Source organism: Falco punctatus (genome assembly GCF_963210335.1).
Source record: "Falco punctatus genome assembly, chromosome: 8".
In the NCBI taxonomy this organism is placed as follows: Eukaryota; Metazoa; Chordata; class Aves; order Falconiformes; family Falconidae; genus Falco; species Falco punctatus.
This window is the reverse complement of record NC_137588.1, coordinates 65128262-65150840: the sequence shown is the minus strand read 5'-3', so window position 1 is coordinate 65150840 and position 22579 is coordinate 65128262. Positions and strand designations below refer to the sequence as shown.

The 22579-nt window shown below is 38.8% G+C and overlaps 1 protein-coding gene across 3 annotated transcripts in view; it reads right to left on the bottom strand.

The window, feature by feature from the left end:
- The window catches only part of NR3C1 (nuclear receptor subfamily 3 group C member 1), a 70286-nt gene that overhangs the window by 9006 nt on the left and 38701 nt on the right, over positions 1 to 22579 (bottom strand). For all 3 annotated transcript variants that reach the window (XR_013929868.1, XM_080398170.1, XM_080398169.1), the window contains exons 3-6: positions 18076 to 18239; positions 13763 to 13879; positions 8864 to 9142; positions 5738 to 5882 (exon numbers count right to left, since the gene is read on the bottom strand). Coding sequence is in view for 2 of the 3 variants with exons in the window: in XM_080398170.1 (XP_080254296.1) it covers positions 5738 to 5882; positions 8864 to 9142; positions 13763 to 13879; positions 18076 to 18239 (705 nt within the window). In the remaining variant the exon portion in view is untranslated. The remainder of the gene's footprint in view (positions 1 to 5737; positions 5883 to 8863; positions 9143 to 13762; positions 13880 to 18075; positions 18240 to 22579) is intronic.

Sequence of the window (22579 nt, the reverse complement as noted above, 5' to 3'; positions counted from 1 at the left end):
AAACGATAGTCTAAAGCCTGATTTATTAAGCTGCCAAGCTTTTTCAACAACTTGAGTTGAGTTTTGTGTGTGTATAAAAATACATACATTAGATATAAAACTACCAGCTAGTATAGACATAACTCCATTAAAAAATACCATTTTTCTTGTTCTGAAACATAAAATTATGAGCTTACTGAACAGTCACACACTGATCCATTAAAGCATGTTATTTCTATACAGAAATGAAGTATAGAAATGTAAATCTGAAATATTTTCTGAAGACTTAAAATAACTCAAAATGCATTTTTGCCCCTCACTTGATGAAGAGTAGGAATCCCCTCTCCCCCCAATCTGCCTGGAGATGGAAACCTGTCAAGGGCTGCTCTGGAGTTTTTCCCTGAGCAGAGAATGCAGTGGGGAGGGCAATGGCAGTTTTACACACTGGAGGTGTACTTGTGCAACCCAGAGGCAGCTTTTCTGCTGACTGAAGCGCAAAGGGGGTCGGGCAGTAATTGCCATTCAACAGATCACTGAATGTAAGGGAGCACTAAATGCTTCCCATTTTCCTACCCAGGCTTACCAGTGCCAGCTGTTCAGCTCTGCAGCCCTTAATGCTGTGCAGCCCTTGATGCTGCCCCCTCCCTGAAGGCGAAGGCAGGAAGCAGCCGAGGGACCACCGTGAACTTCCCTGCTTGCTGGGAGCACCCGCAGCGTGCTGCCTGAACTGCCCCCCTGCCCCTAGTTAGCTCCTGAGAGAGAGGCCTTGGCGTCAAGACCTGGATCAACTGGAATAGCCAGGAGTTCAAAAAGCTGGACGCAGGAGGAATGAAGTGACAATATGAAGTAGAAACAACAGCTGGACCTTCAGAACTCATCTGGTCTTTCTGGTTTTTGTGGACAAACAAATTAAAAGCTCCACTGTACAGATGCAGCGTATGCGTATGAAGTGAAAACAACACGGTGTGTACATACGGTGAACCTTTTCTGCACTTGACAAATGCTATGGGAAATAATTTATTTTCATAGACAGCAACTTCATAATCCGCTCTACCAGACACGTTAACTTAGGATGTCCAATATGTGATAAACATTATTCAAATATATTGGATGACTGACCTTCTTTTTGGTTTGGTGTCGTGCCACCCATCCCCCCACCCCCCAAAGAAATGACAGGAGTACAGACATAAAAATGGAATACTCAATAGACTGGTGAAATGACTAGGCTGCCAGCTTAAGACTTAAGAAGAAGAAGAGTGTTTAGTTCTCTTTCCCACCACAGACTGCATCGATCATACTTGGAAAATTCAGTTATGGAGGAATCTACAATAGTACTTAGAATAGCAGAATAGTGACATTCAGCACTACTACAGCTGAAGCTACCTGAGCACTAAGCAAAAAAATATCCATTGATTTCTGGGAAGTTTTTTGTGCATTCACGGTAAGGTATTTATAAACACTAAGGATCTGTTAGCTGAAAATGTAGCATGACAAACCTTTTAATGGATTAGACGGGTTCTTTATGTACAGCCCAGCTACACACAGTTGCCTGAAAAGCGCTGACATGAACTAGTGGATCTTGCTACTCCATGTATGTAAGCAGTAACTACTCAAGAATAATACTGGACAGGGTCAGTGCAAGGATAAATGCATGAAAGACTGATGTTGCTCAGATGGTTGAGCAGATACATAGAACTAAAGAAAGTCTTATTATCCTCATAAAGGAATCAATCTCCCAATATTTTGCAGTTATGTCCATTTAAATCACCTAGGCTTAGAGAACCCCTCTAAAACAGTGTTTCTCTTCCTGAAGGTGAAGACACTGAATTGTACCAAGTAAGAGGACAAGTCTTCAAAGCTCAGAAACTGAATAAAATAAATGGTTTCTAGAAACCTATATAAAACCCAAAGAAAATTAAAAGAGAAGTAATTACACTTATCTGTAATCATACAACTAACACAGTGGAAGGCACTGTACGCTCTGTTGTTATGTATTATTCCCCCTGCCTCCATTAACATTAGCTGGGCAACCTTAGCTCTCAGTTGCAGATACGAGGTATTACTGACTTCTTTGCAACCATTACTCAATAACTCACCCTGCATTCACATCCCTGAATACTTCATCTGAGTTAAACTGCTGCAAGCTACAGATAATGATGGCAGTAAGGAAGCGGTTTGAGACCAACTCTAGTTTATTGCTGTAATGAAGACACAAAGGAATATAAAGAAATAATGTGATAAGTTGCCAGTCTGTTTCATTTCTTGATTTACGTTGTACATAGTAGCACTCATACTTTTCTTATGACCCTTCTGAAGGCCAATTGTTTGTAAGTTAAATTAAAGGAATTTTTGGGGTGAAAAGTAGGCTATATGTATTTTTAAAAAATGATACTAATTGAGATCTGAATATGTGTAATTCCATATATACAGTGAGATGTTTATCACTTACACTATCATAGTGTATCACTATGTGATACACTGAATTTTGTTTGATGTGTAAACTCAAATTACACAACAGAACTGCAAACCCATCCATGTCACTATTTGCCACTATTTTGTAAGGCTGAAATAAGTCTGCGTGAGGGGTTCACGTGAGGCTTGGAAGTTCTTTTGCCAACTCCTCCACTTGTTTATACTTCCATTTAAGAAAAACAAGCACATCACCAATCTAAAAGCTGTGGCTTGAAGAGAGGAAGACTTCCTGCAGTTATTGTATTCTAACACAGTATGGGTACAGACATACAATTCTGTTCTAGTCCTCCACTGAAATAATGCTTTGAATCTGCAATTAATAGATACGAAGCCAGAACAAATTCTTAGTTACAAATGAAAAATATTCATATAAAGAACAGACCTACAGAATTGAACTTATGTCTCTTTATCTGCATGCAGAAATCTGCAACTATTGAATAGGAATCACAAAAATCTGATGCAGACTGCTTCAGTTAACTGTACAAATGACCATGATCCTAGACTTCAGACAATCAAAATTAAGGTTCCAATTCTGTTACACATGCAACACCTACGCCTAACTGTACTTAGTGGAATCAAGCTCTAAAATTTACAAGGAAATCTCACTTTTTCCCTATTATTCCAGAGAATTCACTGTAGTGTTACCAAATATTACAACTGTTCTTAGAATTATCAAACAATGAAGTTTTTTTGACTTTGAGAGGTGCTACTCTACCCATTTATTTTATAATGGTTAAATTAAGAAATATCGGATTCTTTCATCAAATAAAGTTAACTTACTACTCTACCTTGGACCTGTTTGTAGCATACCTAAAATGTTAGGCAAGAGCTTTAGGAGTGGTGGTGCTGGTGCTGGGAAGGAGTTGTTTGGGTGAAAGGTCACAAAGATGTGTATCAGAAAGTAGCACTGAATAAAACCCCAGAATGGTTTAGGGAATATCATGTACTGCAGCACTGTCTTTTGAATGATGTATCAAGCAGAGAGAGTGGACACATCTGATCATTAAAATCAAAGTGCATTTTTTTCTTGATGACTGTGATGTCTGTCATCCTACCCAACATTTTAGCATTAGTGCTTGGTGCTTCCCCAGTGGCATGGCCCCTCTGGCTTTCCCTGTGGTACTGTGCTTCGTAAGCTTCTTATAACTCATGCAGTGGTTTTATATATTATTCAGTGTTTGTCATGTTTAACTCAGAGGTGGCTATATTTTATCGATGAACGGTACATAAAAAGTTACAACCAGGGAGAGTTTTATTGGGAATGTGTAGAATAGTGGAGAAGAAATTGCAGTTCTCTCAGTCTACATATTGTATTGAAAACAAATGTCATGTTGATAAACAATTTATGTACCGAACCCGTAACTAGAATGAAATGGAGAATATTTACTGTAATAGGATTACCCTTGCAGGATTTTTTAGGAGTACCTAATACTTACTTGGAAAGCTCTGGTTTTGAGCCATGGATAAAACAGCAGGAGGCCTCTGACTTAAAGTAAATTAGATACTATTACACCTATTAGTGAAAACATCAATTACTTTGATTCTACCACAGAGACCATTTTACTCCAGAGACATATTCTAAGAAGTTTAATGAACATAAGTACACAGATTGGTCTTCACCTGTCATCTGCTCCTCACTTTTTTTAAAAAAAATACTATTGTAAACAAATGGTTACAGTTTATAAAAGCCTGGACAAGTATTTAAATTGAAAAAAAACCCTTAACGGGAATAAAGAAACATGAAAAAGAAGTACTCTGAAATGTAAATGTCTAATTACATAGAAACCATAACAATTATTATTACTTTTTTAAACAGAGAATAGATTTGGGGCATCTGATACTGAAGTGCAATAGGAACAAAAATACTACAACTACTGTCCCAAAGCATGCCAAAAGCACTAGTATTGCCTCCATTTTAAGCACAGTAAAATTGAGACATGAATAAAACCTTGTCATACCTGCATCACTTCTTAAATTCTTGCTGGTGAAACTGCGATGCCAAAAAAAGTTTTTGATTGTATGTGTCAAAGGCCCTTTGTAATCATATTTATTAGTTACAGGCCCCACAAATGGGCTATACCATTTCATGAACAAAAGAAATGGCAAATCCATAGTGATAACATTGCTTTAATTGGAATCTACAGATGGGTAAACTAGGTTTTGAATGGCTTTGGCCAGCAACCTCGAAGATTTACATCCACAAAGCATTTTCAGCAACTAATTCAAAATAGAGACAAAATGCCTTTATAAATATTGCTAACATCACTGGCATTGCAAGACTGAAAGTTCACTTGAAAGGTTTGTTACAGACTACACAGACAACTCTTCCACCTGCTTGAAGAAGCAGCTTTTTAATATATGCACTGAAGGACACAGCTGCTGAAATGGCTTCAAAGGCAGGCAAGCATGACAGCCCATCGGGACCAATTCCCAAATACATCCCCATGGGAGAAGGTTGAGATGGAGGGTTTGCTCTCCAGACTGGAGGCAGAAAGGGATAACCTAACCTGATCTGCTACTACACCTTTGAACTATGCATATTTCTGTGCAAAACGTTTTTTCCTTCTGCATGTCAAACTAAGGCTTCTGCCCATCACCTTGACAATCCCAAATTCCCTCTCTCACTCCTCTACAATACAGAATTACTGCACAACACAAGTTTGAAAAATACAAGGAAAAACGATACACGGTACAAGAAAAAAGATGTCCAAATATTCTAGCAAATTCAACTTTCCTTGAAAGGTGATAACAAAGTTCAACAAATTAATACAAATCAAATATTTTTTGCCATTTTTAGCTTTGTCTTTTTAGCCAGATTTTAATCAGGCTCAGATATAAATGTTTAACTGATCGAGAATTCCATGAAACTGGTAGGACCGTACTATCACTTTTACACAATAACCATCCAGAACATTACGCAATTTGCCAAACTTTTCTCTCCGTCCCAGATATATTTTTAGCTTCAACTGTGTCGGCTCTGATAAAATGAAGGATTATAATGAATGCTGCAGGAACAGTCACAATATGGAACATTTCAATACAAACATCTCCCACAAAAACTTCTGGATATAAATACACTTAATAGCAAAAATACCTTTCTTTCATTTGACTTAAAAACACTAAGCAATCTCCTAAAAGAAAAACAAGTTGCAAATGCCAGACTGATTTGTGATCTGTTCCAAGAATTTGCTACCCAGAGATTCACCTCAAGCGCAAACCCCAGAAATACTGCATGGAGCCTAGTATCACCTTAAGAAACTATGAAAATGACCAATGTCTTACTTACTCATTAATAACGAGATCTGGTGCAAAGCACAGGAGATTTCCATTGGATTGTTTATATGATCTCCATCCTAACGCGAAAGCCATTAGGAACATCCACGAGTACTGCAGAAGGGTCATTTGGTCATCCAGATGTAAATTTCGGAAACCTGGGAAAAAAATAAAATTGAGCTGTGACAGTATCAGTGGCAAACAAAAGACAAAAACCACCCATAACTTGGAAAAGGACCATGGTTATCAAAAGTCCAACTTCTGCATTATCAATGCAGATTATCACTTTTACAAGTGTACTTCATAAAAATTTCTGTTACTGTGATGACTGTACCTGAAATAACAAAATTTCTTGCAATTTTACAGTCACCTGATTCAGTCAGTATTTTAGACTAGATTTTTGGTGAAAGAAGAAAAGAAATTACAACAGTAAGACATATCTTATGAGAAAGTTCTTGCTGGACAAAGAAATGCACTTTAAAAGGGGGGCAGAATTTCAATGCTATTTTCCAGCTACTAAAGTTACATTCAAATACTTAGTATACTATCAAGCAATCCTTTGCCTATGTAAAATTTCACATATGTAGAAATTCAGTGTTCATAACCACAGGACTCCAGTTACGTTTTCTGGACAATATGACTACGTATGAATCTTGAAAGGTTGGAATAGAAAGCTCCAGTATAACTCAATCTTGATCTGGTTTGAATGTGTAACTGTCAACCATACAAAACATACATAACACTGAAAAACAGCAAAAGAAAGCAACAGAAAGAGTAACTCCTGAACTCTTCATTATGCATTATAGTCACACTTAAGATATATACAGTTCAAAATAAATTCTCAGTACCCAATCTACAAAAGTACATGCACCCCGAAAGCCCTGGGCTCTGACAATCATGGTATTAGTTACATTCTGGACGGACAGAACACCAGATGGCTAAGTCTTAATAGGTACTACAGGTAGTAAAAAGGGATGTTAATATTAAAATAAAAATAAAATAAAAATAATCAAAATGTGTGCACTTAATCTGGAACTGATGGTCAGTTACATAGGTTACAGAAGACAACAATTATATTTAATAAAGATACACTATAATTCGTTCGGCTAGCTTCCAAAAATAACAGTATTTTTTACCTTTTGTGAGGGCAGTCCACTAGACAATAAATGGTTTAATGTCAAATTTTGTTCTTATTCAACAACAGTTGTACACTGACCTTAACAAAATATGTATTGCATTACTCACCATCATTAACTGCTTCTAATCTTATAAGAATACGTAGCATGAACAGAGCCAATTAAACAATGAGGAAATGTGTAAAATCTGAAAATTGGTCCCTCCAATAGTCTTAAAATGTTGGCAGCTTTTCATTAGCAACACTACTTCCTATTTGCTGCTAAATGTTGGCAGAATCTAAGTACTGTGCCATATTGAATCATTATTAAGGTCTGAATTCAAGTTGATTTTATTTAATTTTATTAAGCATCTGACATCTGAAGAGCTCGTAACTGCTGGTTCCTGACAATGTGCAAACAGACAGCATTCAGATTAATAAATAATGAAACCCTGGTATGTCTAACAACTTCAGAAAAAGCTTCTGGCTTTGGAGACAGCAGTAACTGCCATTTACCACTTCTAAAATACAACCAAAGTGTTTCAAAGTTATTTAAAACTTACTGGGTCAAATCTTTGCTCAAACACTTCTCAAGAAATTCTGGAACCCCAACTACAGGGTTTGGCAACCAATGCTGGTTTACTGTTAGTATGTCTGACAGCATACAACCAGGAGCAGTATATGCAAATTAAACACTCATGAAGAACTATCTTAGCAAACAAACAAACAAGATAAAAAGTGATAAGAATAGCTCCTATTGATGTCATTGTTAAAGAGAAGATTGGCATTTTCCTTAAGAGCATATGTCCTCACCTGAAGGCTTTGTCTAATTAGGGAAACTTTTCAGAAGAGATTACGAACACACAACTGTTTTACAAAAAGGGTACCTAAATCTGTGTTGGTGAATACCAGATGGTCTCCTAAAGATCTGTCCCAGAAGAAAGTGTGTGCATGTGAACTTCTAATGTAGATCTTAGCTAATTCAGCTTAATTCACTATTGCAGAATAGCCCTCAGACATTCAAGTGTCTTTATTCACATCTCTACTGGTCACATATTTGAGTTTACCAGCCTTTCTTTTCCACTGTTAATTTATTTCCCCTGACTCAAAAGAGGCACCACTACGACTCATAAATTTAATTCTCAGACTTTTTCTTTTTTTTTTGGCAGATTTATTCTGTGGTGTTATTATTGGGCCACGTACGCATGATGGAGGTCTTTTTGCTAGGGTTTGTGCAATCAGGTAGTCGATGGAACTGAGTAAAAGTGAAAGGGAGGAAAACGCCAGCCTTTTCTCTGCCAGGAATAAACAGATCTACAGCTTTACTTTTGGCCCTGGCCTCTCCCCAGAGACACGCTATGGGATGCTATGTGTTATGTCCGAGGCGGGAGATCTGACATCACTTCTTCAGTAAGGCAGCTGCTAACTGTGTCTTCAGGAGGGAGCCAAGATAGCACCAAACCTTCCACATTCCCCAGGTGACAGGCAGTTTATAATCGCGTAGCTACAGTGCTTGAGAGAAAATGAACACCTTGACTTCCATGCTGAAACTGGACACTCAAATGTCTATTCCCAGCCAGGAAAAACCTACAGATGTGGTGAGGGGTAGTAAAAAAAGAACCGTACACAAATGCAGGCCCAGACAAGCCATTACAGCAGTACCAGTCTGTAAAAGTCAGGAGAACCTCATTGCTGGAAGTATTCAAGAAGTAATTATTTAAGAGGTGGAGCTAGAGCTCATAAAAATAGTTGTCTGTATTACTTCTAAAGCCAAATCTCCATTTTAATATAAATTTTAACACTCAGTGGTCCAAGGGTTCATGGAAAATGACCTAACTTGTAATTGTAGTAAATACATTTTTGCATCTGTATTTTTTCCTGCTTTTCCACTCCAGTGAGACATGAGTAAGCCCAAACATTACTAAAACTTCATCTGCAAAGGCTCTGAAGGAGACCAAATACAAAAGGCAGATTTTAAGCACAATAAAAAGACTACACTTTGTAATTAATGTATTTGCCTGTTACCTGGTATCGCCTTTGCCCACTTCACTGCAGCTACTACTTGCCGGCCTCCCAACATGTTGAGTGTTGACAGTATCCTCCAGCTGGAGTCAGGCAGCGTGCTGTCGTAGCCCGAGTACAGCACCTCCGGCTCAATCACCTCCAGCAGGGAAACCAGGGTCGGGGTCAGCTGCGGCAGGGACGCAGGAACGATGCTCTTGTTTCCAGGAGTTTCAGAAACATCCCGTGTTCCTGTTACGTTAGTCTGCTGAATTCCTTTTATCTTCTTCTTTGTTTTTCGAGCTGGGAAAGTTTTGGTAAGTCACAGGTTAGATAATGGAAAGTGACCGCACAGCAATAAAAACGTAACAAAGGAAATGCTGCTGACGTTTTCCTGTAGTTGTAGATCAGGCAACTGAAAATTTTAAAGCATTTTTTTCATAAAACTGCAAATAATGTCACACTAATTCTAACCATGCTTCCTGTGAAAATCAGTTTAGTTTACGTTTTAGTGAAAGTCACATTCATGTTAATGTTTCAAAATGTTAGATAACACCTACAGGTATGTTACAAGGCCTGATCCTATGATTTCTATTACATGCAATTACATTTCAGTGAAACTCCATGTGACAGCATGACACCTGTTCATAAATATTTTCAGAACTGTGCACTTTGTAAGTTCCTTAAGATACTAAGTATACAAACAGTGCAGAAGAAAGGGACACCCACCCCCAGTATTTAACGGGTAATAAATTCCTCAATCTCTTGAGCCAGGGAAAATATTTTTTGGAAAATACTGCCAGAGGAGATTTTTCTCTTGCCAACCCTCTTGCATATAAATAATTGCTGTGTAATTAAACCCTAAAACTCATTTGCCAAATAAATAAAACATCACACAGAGATGTTAACTGTAAACTAAAAAAAGTTGGAGCAACAATTTTATAAGCATATTGTCAATAGTGGAGTCTTCTACTTGGCTTTCAGCTCTCCTGGATGCAGTCTGCTACACCGAGCGCACTATTTAACAGAGACCAAAATGAAACCCCGTTCTTTTCCTGTGTCTCAACTAATTTAATTGTTTTCTGTTCTGCAACTTCAGAGATAAATCACTAGCACATAAAAGCATCATGTAATATGGTTTCACACGCTGAGTTTCTATTGACCTATTCAGAATCTCTAATCATCAGAAATGCGCCAACTGTAGCTTAACAACATAGAAAATTCCCCTCCTGACCCCGTTTCTCCCACTGACTGGGACAGAGACTTCAGAAACTAACTGCTAAAGATAAGAAACCCTCTGTGGACCTTGTACAAATTGCACTTTCCCAAAGGCTTATACACAGGCCACATCTGCCAAGACTGTCATGGGGGAACAGCAACAGTTATTTCCTTGGGGCAAAGAGCTTCTTGTTGTTCTCATCTGTTTTGAAATGGCTGCTCCAAAATCCTTTCAACATTCTGGCATTTTCTGCCCCATTATCCTTGTTCTCAAAAGCAAACAAACTGCTCTGACTTAAATTTACATGCACATGCCTTCAGCTTAATGCAGACACTTGGTATAGAGCATTTCCAGTCCAGAAAGTCTGGTATAATCATAATCAAAAGAAACAGATCTGATAAGACAAAGTATTATGCAAGAATTTTTATTAGGCTATGCTACTAGACCCGACTTAGATATATAGTCGTAACTGACAAAAAAAGGTTGAGATAATGTATTTCTTCACGATTTATTTTCAAATAGAAAAATACCACAAATTTAAAAACAGCTCCTCAGGGCAAGTCACAGAAGATAAACCACGCAGATAACTCGGCAGGGAAAAGAAGATAAACCACGCAGATAAATTCTGCATGGAAATAAAAGCATCCAAGATTTTCTGCGAACAGCTCCCCCCCCCCAAAAAAAAAAAAAAAAAAAAAAACCCCAACCAATCAAAACAACCCCACCCAAAAAACCCCAACAAATGAACAACCAAACCAAATGCATGCCCCTGCAGTCTGGCATCCAGGGAGCTGCAAAGGCTTCCCATCCCGCGGTGGGCAAGATGGCCCACTCACTGTCCCGGGGGGGCGCAGCACCCCAGCCACTGCTCAGGGCCACACGCTGCCAGACAGACACGAGACCATCCACCTGACTTCTAAAATAGGATTTATCATGGCAAAACCCATGGGAATTACAGAGGAGGGCAATGAATACTGTTAGAAAGAGGAAGAGATCCTTCAAAAAACTGAAAAAAATTCAAAATGAAGATGGGAGAAAAAACCTCACAAATTGCCAACAGTTTAAATATAAAATACAGTATGAAAGGCCAAAAAAGTTATGAGATGACTTTTTACAGGCATAAACCCGAACAATAAATCTTTTCTTCAAACACATCAGACAGAGAAAGGCTGCCAAGGAAAGCCTAGGGTCAATTAACGATGACAGTGGAAACGAGAATTCAAGGAAATAAAGGCTGTAATAGAAAATACCATTATTCTACTGCATAAATCTCTGTTAGTTTGATAGTTATACATTTTTCCTGTTGCTACACTCAAAAAAAATCCCATGCAATAGAAACAAGAAAGTTCCAGAAAAGGGTGATAAGCAGGGCTGAAGGTGTGAATGAAGATAAACCTGCCTACAACAGAAAGTTATCAAGTAACATCGTTCTCTTGTAGAAGGAGACAAAAGTGTCTCAGCACAAGCACAGGCCAGAATCAGAATACTGCATGGTAGACTTTATGTGTGCATTTATTTGTTTAAAAATAAGTTAATCTCCTACCTAATATCTAACAGTGAAATTCACTAAAGGTATCAGAAACCTAGAGATACTCAAAATGTGACTGGACAGATTCATGGAAGAAGCCTACCAGCAAGGAAGGCTAAGTGAAAGGGGCCTTCAGATTGACATGGCAGGATATTGTGATATCTTGCTATCCATTAACTGCTTTGCTTATAACCACTATTTATGCACTGAGGATACATCTGATGACTTTTCCTACGAGTTCTGTATGACCAATTCACCATCTGTTCAGAACTGTCCAATAAATCGTTGTTTTCATGGTTGTTTTTCACTGTTTCACACTACCTTGGGTTCTTCCATTTTTGCATTGCCGAGTTTCTAGATCTCCTTCCCCTTCTGAGACACAAAAACCCTCCCCCCCGTTTTCCCAACAACTTATGTTATAATATCCATCCTCCAAAAAGTCACTATTCTCTAGGATCTTCTGTGCCAAAATTCGAGCAAACAAACCATCATTGGAAGGGCTCCAAACTACATGTGGAAAAGTGGCAAGTGTCAGACGTCGTTCAATTTTAATTTTCTTTGGTGCAGAAAGGCAACTCAAATAACATGTCCCAGAGCCTGAGGTACCTGTATTGGCGTCTACTTTAAAAAGTATCCACATAAATTGATGCCAGAATGGAAAGGCATACTATTAGGGTAATATACATAATAAAGTGCTTTATTCATATAGATAAATATATGACTATGATACATGTTTTCTGAAAACAATTATGGACAGAAAAAGTAGAAAAAAAACATCTTCCTCTTCAAAATGAAAATTGTGGTGTTTAGGCTTTACTGTTACCTCTACTTGCTACTGGCTACACCAGCACCATTGATCTTGAACACCAAGAGTGGGCAAGTGGCCCACCCTGCTATTATCTCTTAAGTGCACGGTTCAGCCCACTGGGAACATCTAAAAGCTGAATCTAGCTACTGGGAGACATTCACTGACAACCTCATGTACTTTACGGGTTTATATTAGACACTACTATTGTAGTCTTTGGCTGTTAAGAGATGTACCACCATATCCTGCACACAGAACACTGGCAACATCCCTTCCTCCCTGCAAATCTGTACCCTGAAGTACGGGATGTACTCGTAAGCGTGTCATACAAGGGGTAACATTTCAGACAGTCAGCTTTTTTCCCTTTGCTCTGAAGGAAGGGGCATGGAGAGCCACCTGCGGGGCAGAGAAACTGGTGATTCATCCTCCTGAGAGAGGATGGAAGCAGAAGAGAAAGGATGTGCTGACATAGACTCCAGTATGTGTATCATCTACCTAACTTAATTAACTACTTACATTTTACCAAAGGATATTATTGCTGACTGAAATGAAACTCTGCTCGCATTTGTGTCTGACATATATTTTTGACATCTTTATCTGACAATTTTGATTATACAAGTATCACCATGATAACTACACTAGTAAGTACTGTGTTAATCTCTACATCTCAAGGAAGAAATATCAAGCATAAAACATAGCTGACACTAATAAAAATGTTTTATGCCATTTTACAACTGCTGCTAAACCTCCAGTTGATGTGGTCTTCAGTTTCTCATAAGCCATCTAGGACTTCGCACAGAACAAATAAGTACTGGTACATTTAAATTTAACCTATCTTTTCTAGAGAGATTCTGACAGGCATTTAAGAAGAATCCACAGCATGAACAAAAATACATTCCTTTTCAGTTTGAAGATGTACGCCTGACTCCAACTTCCTATCATTGTCTCTGGGCTTTCCCTCTCATCTGTGGTTTCAGTGTCAGGTCACCCTCCTGGGTTAGAATGGGCAGGCATCACACTTCCCTACAAGTGTTCTCCTAGAGCTCTGCCATCTCAGATTCAAGAAAAAAGCCACAAGATATATATGCTGACAGGAATAAAAAATAACCCTGTTTTGTGTGTATGACTCACTTCTGCTGAATATACTGAGAGACAGAGCAACTGAATATGGACAGAAAAGTGTAGGAGAAATTTTAGTGTAAAAAAACCAAACTTGCTTTTCATTAAAATGCTCGTACACACCATAAAATGCGGTACTTACTTCTATTATATTAAAGTGGTGCTCAAATAGTTGTATCAGGTTCATAGGCAGCCACACCTTTATGGTCTAGGACTCAAAAATAAAAAGGAGATTTGAACATTTTAAGTTACCTTCAAGGTTCATGCCAGCTTGAAGACATTTCCGATAACGGCATGCTGGACAGTTTTTCCTCCGAATTTTGTCAATAATGCAGTCGTTTCTCCCAGCGCAGAGATAGTTGTGCTGCCCTGTATTCACAAAAACATATAGAATAACTGTATGCTCTACAGAGTAGCAGATGAAGTCATTCTTTCAGTAACGTTAAGGATCCAAGGACTATATAACACCTTTGCTTACCACACTTCATCTCTTGCAAAAATAAGATCAGTATCCACATGATTTCATAGAACTATAGACAAAACATATTTCTCACGTTTAGACACCAAAGCCAATTAATTTAGGTAAAAATTCTATTTTCTATTTGTAAACATCAGGCAAATTCTATTTTAAAAACTATTTTTCTCTTATATTTATTAAAGCTATCTTCTACAGCACATTTCCAATTTTCCTAGTTTTGTAAGAGATGTAAGTAACATCCATAAAGCCATTTATAAAGTATACATGCAACATTTCTACAGATACACAGGCACAGCTTCTTATCATTTTGAAAGTCGTGAAACCTCCTCCTTGTTTAACACAAAGCCTGAACTGGGCAAACCAAGTTCCCTGACATTTTTATGGATTCACAGATTTGGAGCAAAACTGACCCTAGAAACATGGCAACTTGAACCACATGAATTAAAATAACTTTATTTCTTAGCTGTTAAGTGCAAGGCAACAGAAGAGTAGTGTCTATTCTTAATTATTTGAATTATATGAACACATGTATCAATATAACTTATTTAGAGAAAGGTATTACTGAAAGTTATACCCTTCTCCCAGACAAGGATCAAACAATGTATTTCTTTAGAGGGCAGAGAGCTGCAAGCTAGGCTTTTACACTGTTTTCAAAGTACTGGTAGTATAATGTTGCGAGAAACAAACATTTTCCACATACTGACTTATTAACAATGGAGTCCAACAATCTTCTCACAGAAAAAGAGCTTGGTTAAGGAATTGGTTTCATGTCAGCTGTGAAAATTACAGGTATGCAGAGTCCATTACTGTGGCTTTATTCAAACTTCACCAGTGAAGCGTTTCAAGTTGATATTCTGAGGAAGCCTTGAAGGTTTTTCTGAATGAACCTCCTCTGCCTTTTTCATCTGAAGAAGAGGAAGCCTTACTGTCCCTTGTATACTCCTGGTTTTTAACGTAACTCGGAAAATAAATCCATGATTCATGATTCTGTGTGCCATTAGCATACTAGTATGTATAGAACAAATATACATGCATGCACACATGAAACACAAACTGATGAATATATGTCATCATTGCAATAGAACAGAGCCTACAATTTCTTGTCTCACAAAGATGTTCAATGAGCCCATGGTTTCAGTCTGTACATATGCTTCAGGTGTAGATTTTCCTGAGCTGTTCCATTCCCCCCCCCCCCCCCCCCCAACAGCCTCATCTCCGTGAAGTTATCATTTGGCTTCTTATATTTACTGTTTACCTATTATTGCTTTTTTTTAGGTGAAACCTGCAGTATTTCTCTGTATTACGTTATATTAAAGACTCCTTGTCACATCAACATTCTGTGGAAGAATGAAGGGAAGTTGATGTCAACCTTCTGCTTCACCTCTGACTGCTGCCCAGAGGACGTGCCAGTTGTACAGAGGCATGCATTTCAGTTCTTTGCTGCTCAAAACCCAATGATACTTCACAAACAATACATTGGTAAAAACTGGTAGTGAGCAAACAGAAATGTTTCCAAGGGGATTTACGGCAGACGGGCACTTTACAGAGGTTGGACACTCTTCAACATTGCATTGCAGCTCAAGTCGGCGCCTGGGGCTCTGAAGCACTGAGACTGAACCAAGTCTTTGCTCATTTGAGCACACCAGCATATAGAAAGATTAGAAATTGCAGACAAAGGATGCTGGAAGATGAAATTAAAAATGCTGAAGAACAATTTGGATCACAGCAGGAGGCAGAGGTGAAGTGGGGGGAAGGTGTGAGGATCTGAAGCAGGGTGAGGAGGTGGGAGAGTGGCGAAGAAGGAGGTTGGCAGCAGGGTGGAGGTAACACACTAGAGATGAGCGGGGTTGGTTCTCCAAATGGAGAAACTGAACCTCAAGGGCTCTGAAGCACCAAAAATTTCTTCACCGAGGGGGTTGTCAAGAGCTCTAACAGGCTGCTGAGGGGAGCGGTGGAGTTGTCATCCCTGGGGGGATTTAACAGACATGTAGATGCAGTGCTTAGGGACACAGTACAGTGGTGGGCTTGGCAGCACTGGGTTAACAGTTGGACTCTGTGATCTTAAAGGTCATTTCCAACCTAAATGATTCTATTCTAGAAGATGGCTGTGGCCACCCAGGGTTCTCAAAGAAAAGCAGATTTATGTCAAGAACTGTGTTTAAATATACAGTTGCTTTCCCACCTTCATGCTTCCTCCTCTCCTCTAGTTCTGCTCTTTGCTGAAGGAAACACGCTTTATATTGATTTTTTAGATACTAATACTTTCAGTTTCTGTGACTATTTGTATCACAGTACACATGCGTGTAGACAAAGGTACAAGAAAAAAGGTTTCAGGCTGGAAAACCAATGTGCAAAGTCAGCTCAATCTGCATACTAACAGGTGCCTGGCAGCTATTAATAAGAAGGATATTGCAGAAACAGTCTTTTTACATATGCTCCTAGTAAGAAAAATGCCTAAAAGAGAAAAATCAAATTATTTGTTCCTTGAAGTGAATACTAGAACTAACAGATTCTGGAAGAGCTTCTGAAAACATCCACAATACCTCATCAAAAGGATTGAGGTTGGGATAATTTATAGAACAATAAAAATGAAAAGAGAGGTAAACCTTGGGGAAGATACTGCAATTTTTCAGCTACAAGCCTGCTTACATTTTTAACATTAATACAGCTGATGTAGGATGTGGCAAGTTGTATCAGTGATCTAAAGGAATTACTGGGTTGATTTCTTCATGTATCAAAACTTTCGTGATTTGTTTAAGCTTGAGGACAGGCAAAACCATTGCTATGATGTATCTGCAGCTGCCATATAATAATAATTCTGAGAGGCATCCAGTGACCTTTTTTTCATCAAAGGCACAGATGATTATTTGCTTCACATAAAGAGCCTGGCTCTAAATGGGACCATAACTCAACGCAGGACCAGCTGGGAGTCACGCAAAGCCCAAGCAACTCAGCACTTTGCACTTGAGCTCATGTTGTCTCGTTACACTTCAGAAACAGCTTCAGCTTCCCGCAGATCTGACATCCTTTCCCCTTGCGACTAGCAAAAACTGCGGCAAGAACTTGACTTTCCAATCCCTCTGACAAGCTCTGCATTTCCAGGGAGCTCCCTACTGCATCCAGTGTGCTGGGAATTGGGAGAAAGTGCTTCTTCTGAAAAGACTGAATGGTGGCTGTCAAAGCAGCCTTCCCTCTTCTCCAGTGAAACCCAGCTTGCAAAAACATTAGCAGAAAATGATAGTCTGATTCACTTCAAAATACCCAGTAAAAGCTGCATAAAGAACGTAGGAGACAGGAAACCCTGTCAGGATGTAACTAAAAACGATGTAATTTTAGAATAGAGGAATCTCTACCCTTTCAGAGACACTGAGAATATACTCTAACGTTTCCACATCTCTCTGCAAAGGGTCAGACATTGAGGTACATCCTAGTTCATGATAAAATGACTACTTATGTAGCCCCAAAATCATAGATTACTTATTCTGCTATACACTCCACAGATTCACATTTAGTGTTCCATCATCTCTATTTTCCAGAATTATTTTCTTCCTGTGATTAGAGAAGAATCTCTACAGTGCAAAACCACACACGTTCCCATTACCTAGTTACCCTTGCAAATAACACATGGGCATGCATGTAATTTAACCAATAATGCTTATAGGAAAAATTGTAAAATGATCATAACCTGCAGGCAACAGATTTATCAAGTTTCATGTACAGCTTTATACGCCAAACAGCTAATTAAACTTAAAAATCACAAACTCCACAAATCTAATGCACAAATATCTGTATATAAATAGGACAAATAAACAGAAACAACAATGAATGAAAAGAAAAGAAACAAAAAGCCAAGACAACAATACATCCTTTTACACTGTGAGTGAATGGGAGCATTTTATAAATGTAAATGGAATCTATGCTTCAGATAATACACCATTATCAATGTTATTTACTATGAAAAGATGAGTGATATAATGGAAGGGATTTTCCAGTAGGATTCTAGCAAAACCATGGGTTCCAGTAAGATCAAATAGACTACTGGATTTGAATGTGGATGATATGTGGATTTTGTATTTTTAAATCTTACCTTCCACAGCTCTTTTGAAGAACACTTTGCAGCTGCCACAAGTAAGAACACCGTAATGACACCCAGAGGCCTCATCAGAGCAAACAAGACAAAGCTTGGGAGGTGGTCCCGTAGTTGCTGAGGTTGTGGATGGAGAAGAGCTTACATCTGATCTCATTCCAGGGCTAAAAAAAAAAAAAAAAAAAAAAAAAAAGTGCAGCATAAAAATACTTTTATTTGAGATCTATGGGATACTGGCAAACATTCATAACATTTGTAACTGCAAGAAACTGACTGCAAGAAATGGTTCACTAGACTAAAACAGTTAATTAATTTTGTAAACAGTAAGTAAGTAGAGCCGTATGGATTCTGAAGCCAAGTTTCTTGCACAATTATCCTAGCCTTTAAAACTGACTCTTAAAACACACTCTTACTCTGCATTGTTTTCATTACTGCCACATTTCCTACACTCTGCATTGAGTCCTGCAAGAGCTTAATTTCCAGTATCACTACATTTTTTTCTACTGAGATACTACCATGTAAGAAGCTGTGCAAACTAAGTCATATATTGATGCATATTCACAGTAATAAATGATCATTTCAGCCCAGCATTTTAGGAAAAGAATATATATTCTAAATTTTTAGGATATGGTTCTCCTATGTAAACATACAGGCCATCTACAAATAAAGGGTTAGTTCTTTAACAACAACAACAAAAAAATTGTTAGAACAATAAACAATTTATTGTAATCACCTTCCAGCTGCTTCTAACCATAAGGGATGAACCAACAGTGGTTGTGCCGAAGTGCAGAGGGTAATCTTATTCAGCACATTTAAACTGTACAGCCCTAACCTGATGGACTACCTGCTGAAGGCTGCCTCGGCACCTCCTGTCACATGGCCCATTTTGTTGAGTTCACTTTCACAAAGTTTAAAAATTTTCAAATGCAATTTATATACTGTATGCTTAACTTAAAAGTCATATTCACAGAAAATTCTGTCCAACTGGGTTCCAGACACTTTCCAGATGAAGCTAGAGAATACCACTTTTTTTTAAAAGACTTTGGTGCCTTTACTCCTAAACCCTCCAGAAGATCCACGTTCCCTGGGGTGGGCTTAACCTTTGTAAGTGGGCTAGCTTTTCCTTTCCTAAAGAAAGTCTGATCAGATTTGGTCACACATTTTAAAAAAAAACCCAAACCAAGAAAACAAAAAAAAAAAACCCAAACCACAGTCCTCAAACATTCACAAGAACCTTAAAATTCCAGCCCAAATTAAAGCACTTCAGCACCTGAGAGGCTTTACTTTAGAACAGGTCACCTCCATATGGCCCATCCCCATGAAGCAATCGAAAAATGGCCCGTCTGGCGACTCAGAGGGCTTTTGCTGTTGTGTTTGCTCTTACTGAGAGTTCGATAAGAAAAGCAGCCAAGGAGCAAGAGTCCTACCACTCAAATACAGAGAGATAGAAGTCAAACCAGAATAAACGTGTCAATGAAGTTCACACTTTGACAAATATGGAACCAGAGGTCAGAGAAAAGCAAAAATTACTTGTATTTGGGGGAAAAAACCGCAAGACAGTACAGGCACACAAAGGCCCAAGGTACATGTAGCCCCCCCCCCCCCGAAAACAGGATCTGATATGAGCTAGGGGAGAAGGTGACCTGTATCTAAAATAGAGCAGAGAGCTGAGCAGAAAAATAAAAAAAAACAGACAAGAACATAGCAACAGCTCAAACATGCTGGAATAGCTGAGGGAAGGTGAAGAGAAGATGACTACCAGAACAAGGGTGGTGGGAAGGCTTCAACAGGAAAGGCTGGAAGCGGGAATGAAGTAGAACGAGTCAACCTTGAGAAAGAAGGGAAGAAAAAAGCCAACCCAGGAAAGAACGTTTCTTTGCAGAAATTGGAAAAGAACTGAAATCCATCACATTGCTCCTTTGTGTTCAGAAGATATTGGTGAAGTGCTGCAACACTTCTACTCTATGACTCTACCAAGTGGCTGACAGCTATCATTAGCTAGTCTGTCAGCTAAAGTGGCAGTTACCAATAGACTGTAATCCTGTTTATGATCCTTGTGATGGCTTTTGTATGTTTTCTAATTAAATGATCTTCCTTTAAAGAGCAGAAAGCTATAATAAAATACTAAGGTTGCACAATGCAGCACTCAATATCCAAGTAATGGCAGAATGTAATTCAACTCAGTTACTTTATGTCATGTCCTTAAGAACATACATCCTTAATTACACATTCATCCTAATTTCTACAAAGCACGTCTGTGTCCCTCGGTGCAGCAGTGCTCTAGGAACAAATACCATAAAGCTGGAAGCTGGCCTTTGCATGGCCCCATCTCCTCTGATGAGGAAATCAGCTGATGGAAGCCAATGGCTACGAGTCTGAAGGAAAAGAAACCTTACAGTTAAGGAAGCTGAGGATTCGTATCTACTTCTGCCTACACCAAGCTGAGCATGATGGTGTTTGCTTAATACAAACCAGGCTTTTCAGAAATCCTGCCTTCTCAACACACAGCTTGAGATGCAGCACATGCTTTGAAGAAAAGCACGCTACGACCCCAAGCCAACGTCTGCTTGGAGTTGAGGGATGCCCAGCGCCTCTGGCTGAAGACACCCTTCCCCTGCCACACAATGGGAGCTGCTGCAGATGTTCAATACCGACCACGCAAGCATTGCACATTTTGGGTGCTCTGCCTCTTCCAGCAGATCTCAGCTTTACTCTGTATGCAGAGGCAAGGTCTCCATGCCCTCTGGTAGCCCTTGGAGGTGCAGAGCACACCCCCAGGGCTGCCAGAGCGCACCACCGGGCACCCCAGCCTGCTGTGCGATGCACGCTGCCACGGGCACGGGGCTACAGCACCCACGGCTCCTTGGCAGCTCCACTCAGAGTTCAATGGAATCCAGGGACGAGAGGGCATTCTCAGGCTTGAGAAACTGTACTTGGTTCTTTGCTCCCTCACAGCTTTCCTGTCTAATTAAGACAAATAATTTTGACTACAAAGCTTTGCTTCCTTTCAGGCAATACATATATTACTTTCTTCCATTGTTTGTTGCAGCATTCCCCCACTGCCCCCAGCTTACTGATCCATTTGGAAAAAGGAATTAAAATTTTAGTGTCACATGCAATACAACATTTAAAAAAAATATAAAATCAACACCTCACAACCAAACAACCCTCCCCTGTTAAAACCAGTAATCTCTGGCCAGTCAAAAGCAACTGTAAGTTGCCTCATTTTCCCCAAAGTTTTAGGTGCAGTAGCTCCTTTTCTTGTACTAAAAATCTCAGTGTAAACATTGAAATACAGGCCGGGAGCCTATGATTTTAAATAAGGAATATATAAATTGAGCATACCATTAAAAAGATTAGAACCAGAAAAAGATGGAAACATCTTTCTATGCATAGTTTTGAAGACAGCCAATTTAGATACAAAAATTAAATTCTTTATACCTTATCACTTTCTGACAAAAGCATTTTTAAGGAAGCATTCATTAACTGTCATAGAAACTATGGCAGTGCCAAACATATTCTACTGAAACTTTTCAATCACCTTTAATTTTTAAACAGGGCTCATTTTCTGTACCAGTGCCATAGAAAGTGAAATATGAGAAAGAAAACAGATGATATGACTTACAAAACTAAAAATAAATTATTACATCGATTGATAAAGCAGCAGTCAGCAATCTAATCTGGGCTTCTAGCATATCTTTTCAGGCCTGGCTATATCAGATAAGGCCAATATTTACTAACTGTATGGACAGCTGCCAGACACTGACAGTCCCTTGGTTGTGTACAACACAATTTTGCCTCCCTGAAATATCGAGAACAGGAGGGATTGTAGCACATAGGGGCTCCTGCAAGAGCTACAACAACCTAGCTGGAGGTTTAATAAAAATATTTTACCTATAAAGTTACACATAGTAAGACAAACAACCACTTCCTAAGGAAGAGGTAAGGGAGGGAAATTACACTCTGAGATAATATAATAATAAAAAAGTTACCCTTCAGTTATTTGCAGAAATGTTTTTAAACTCAACAAAAACCTAATCAGCTATGATACTTACCTAAATAAAAGTCAAGAAGCATAGATGAGAGAAGAAAAAAATTCCAAATTTTAAGGGTTCTGAATCTGTAAAACTTTAATTAAATTCTATTTTGGGAGACAAGGTGTTATTTGTTTAAGGGTGCTAAGCTCAATTCTAGTTTGTATATAAATAGTTTCTGAAAGTACACGAATTTTTTCTGTTTCAAAGACACATTTATTGTTCCCAGTCAAGGAAATGTATGGGGGCAAAATGGAAAGACTTAAAAGAAAAGAAGATGCAGCCACAGTAATGTTCTGTATAGAAGCCAATTTGTTTAACCAAAGCCATTTCTGTGTTAATCATTTACCAGAGACTTTCAAACCAGGCTCAAGGTTCAAACTTGAAAGTCGGGTATGGTGACTATGGTGGTGGGAAGCTTTCCTTTCTTGGGGTCCCCGTCCACTGTGGGTCACGTCACCCTTCTGCCG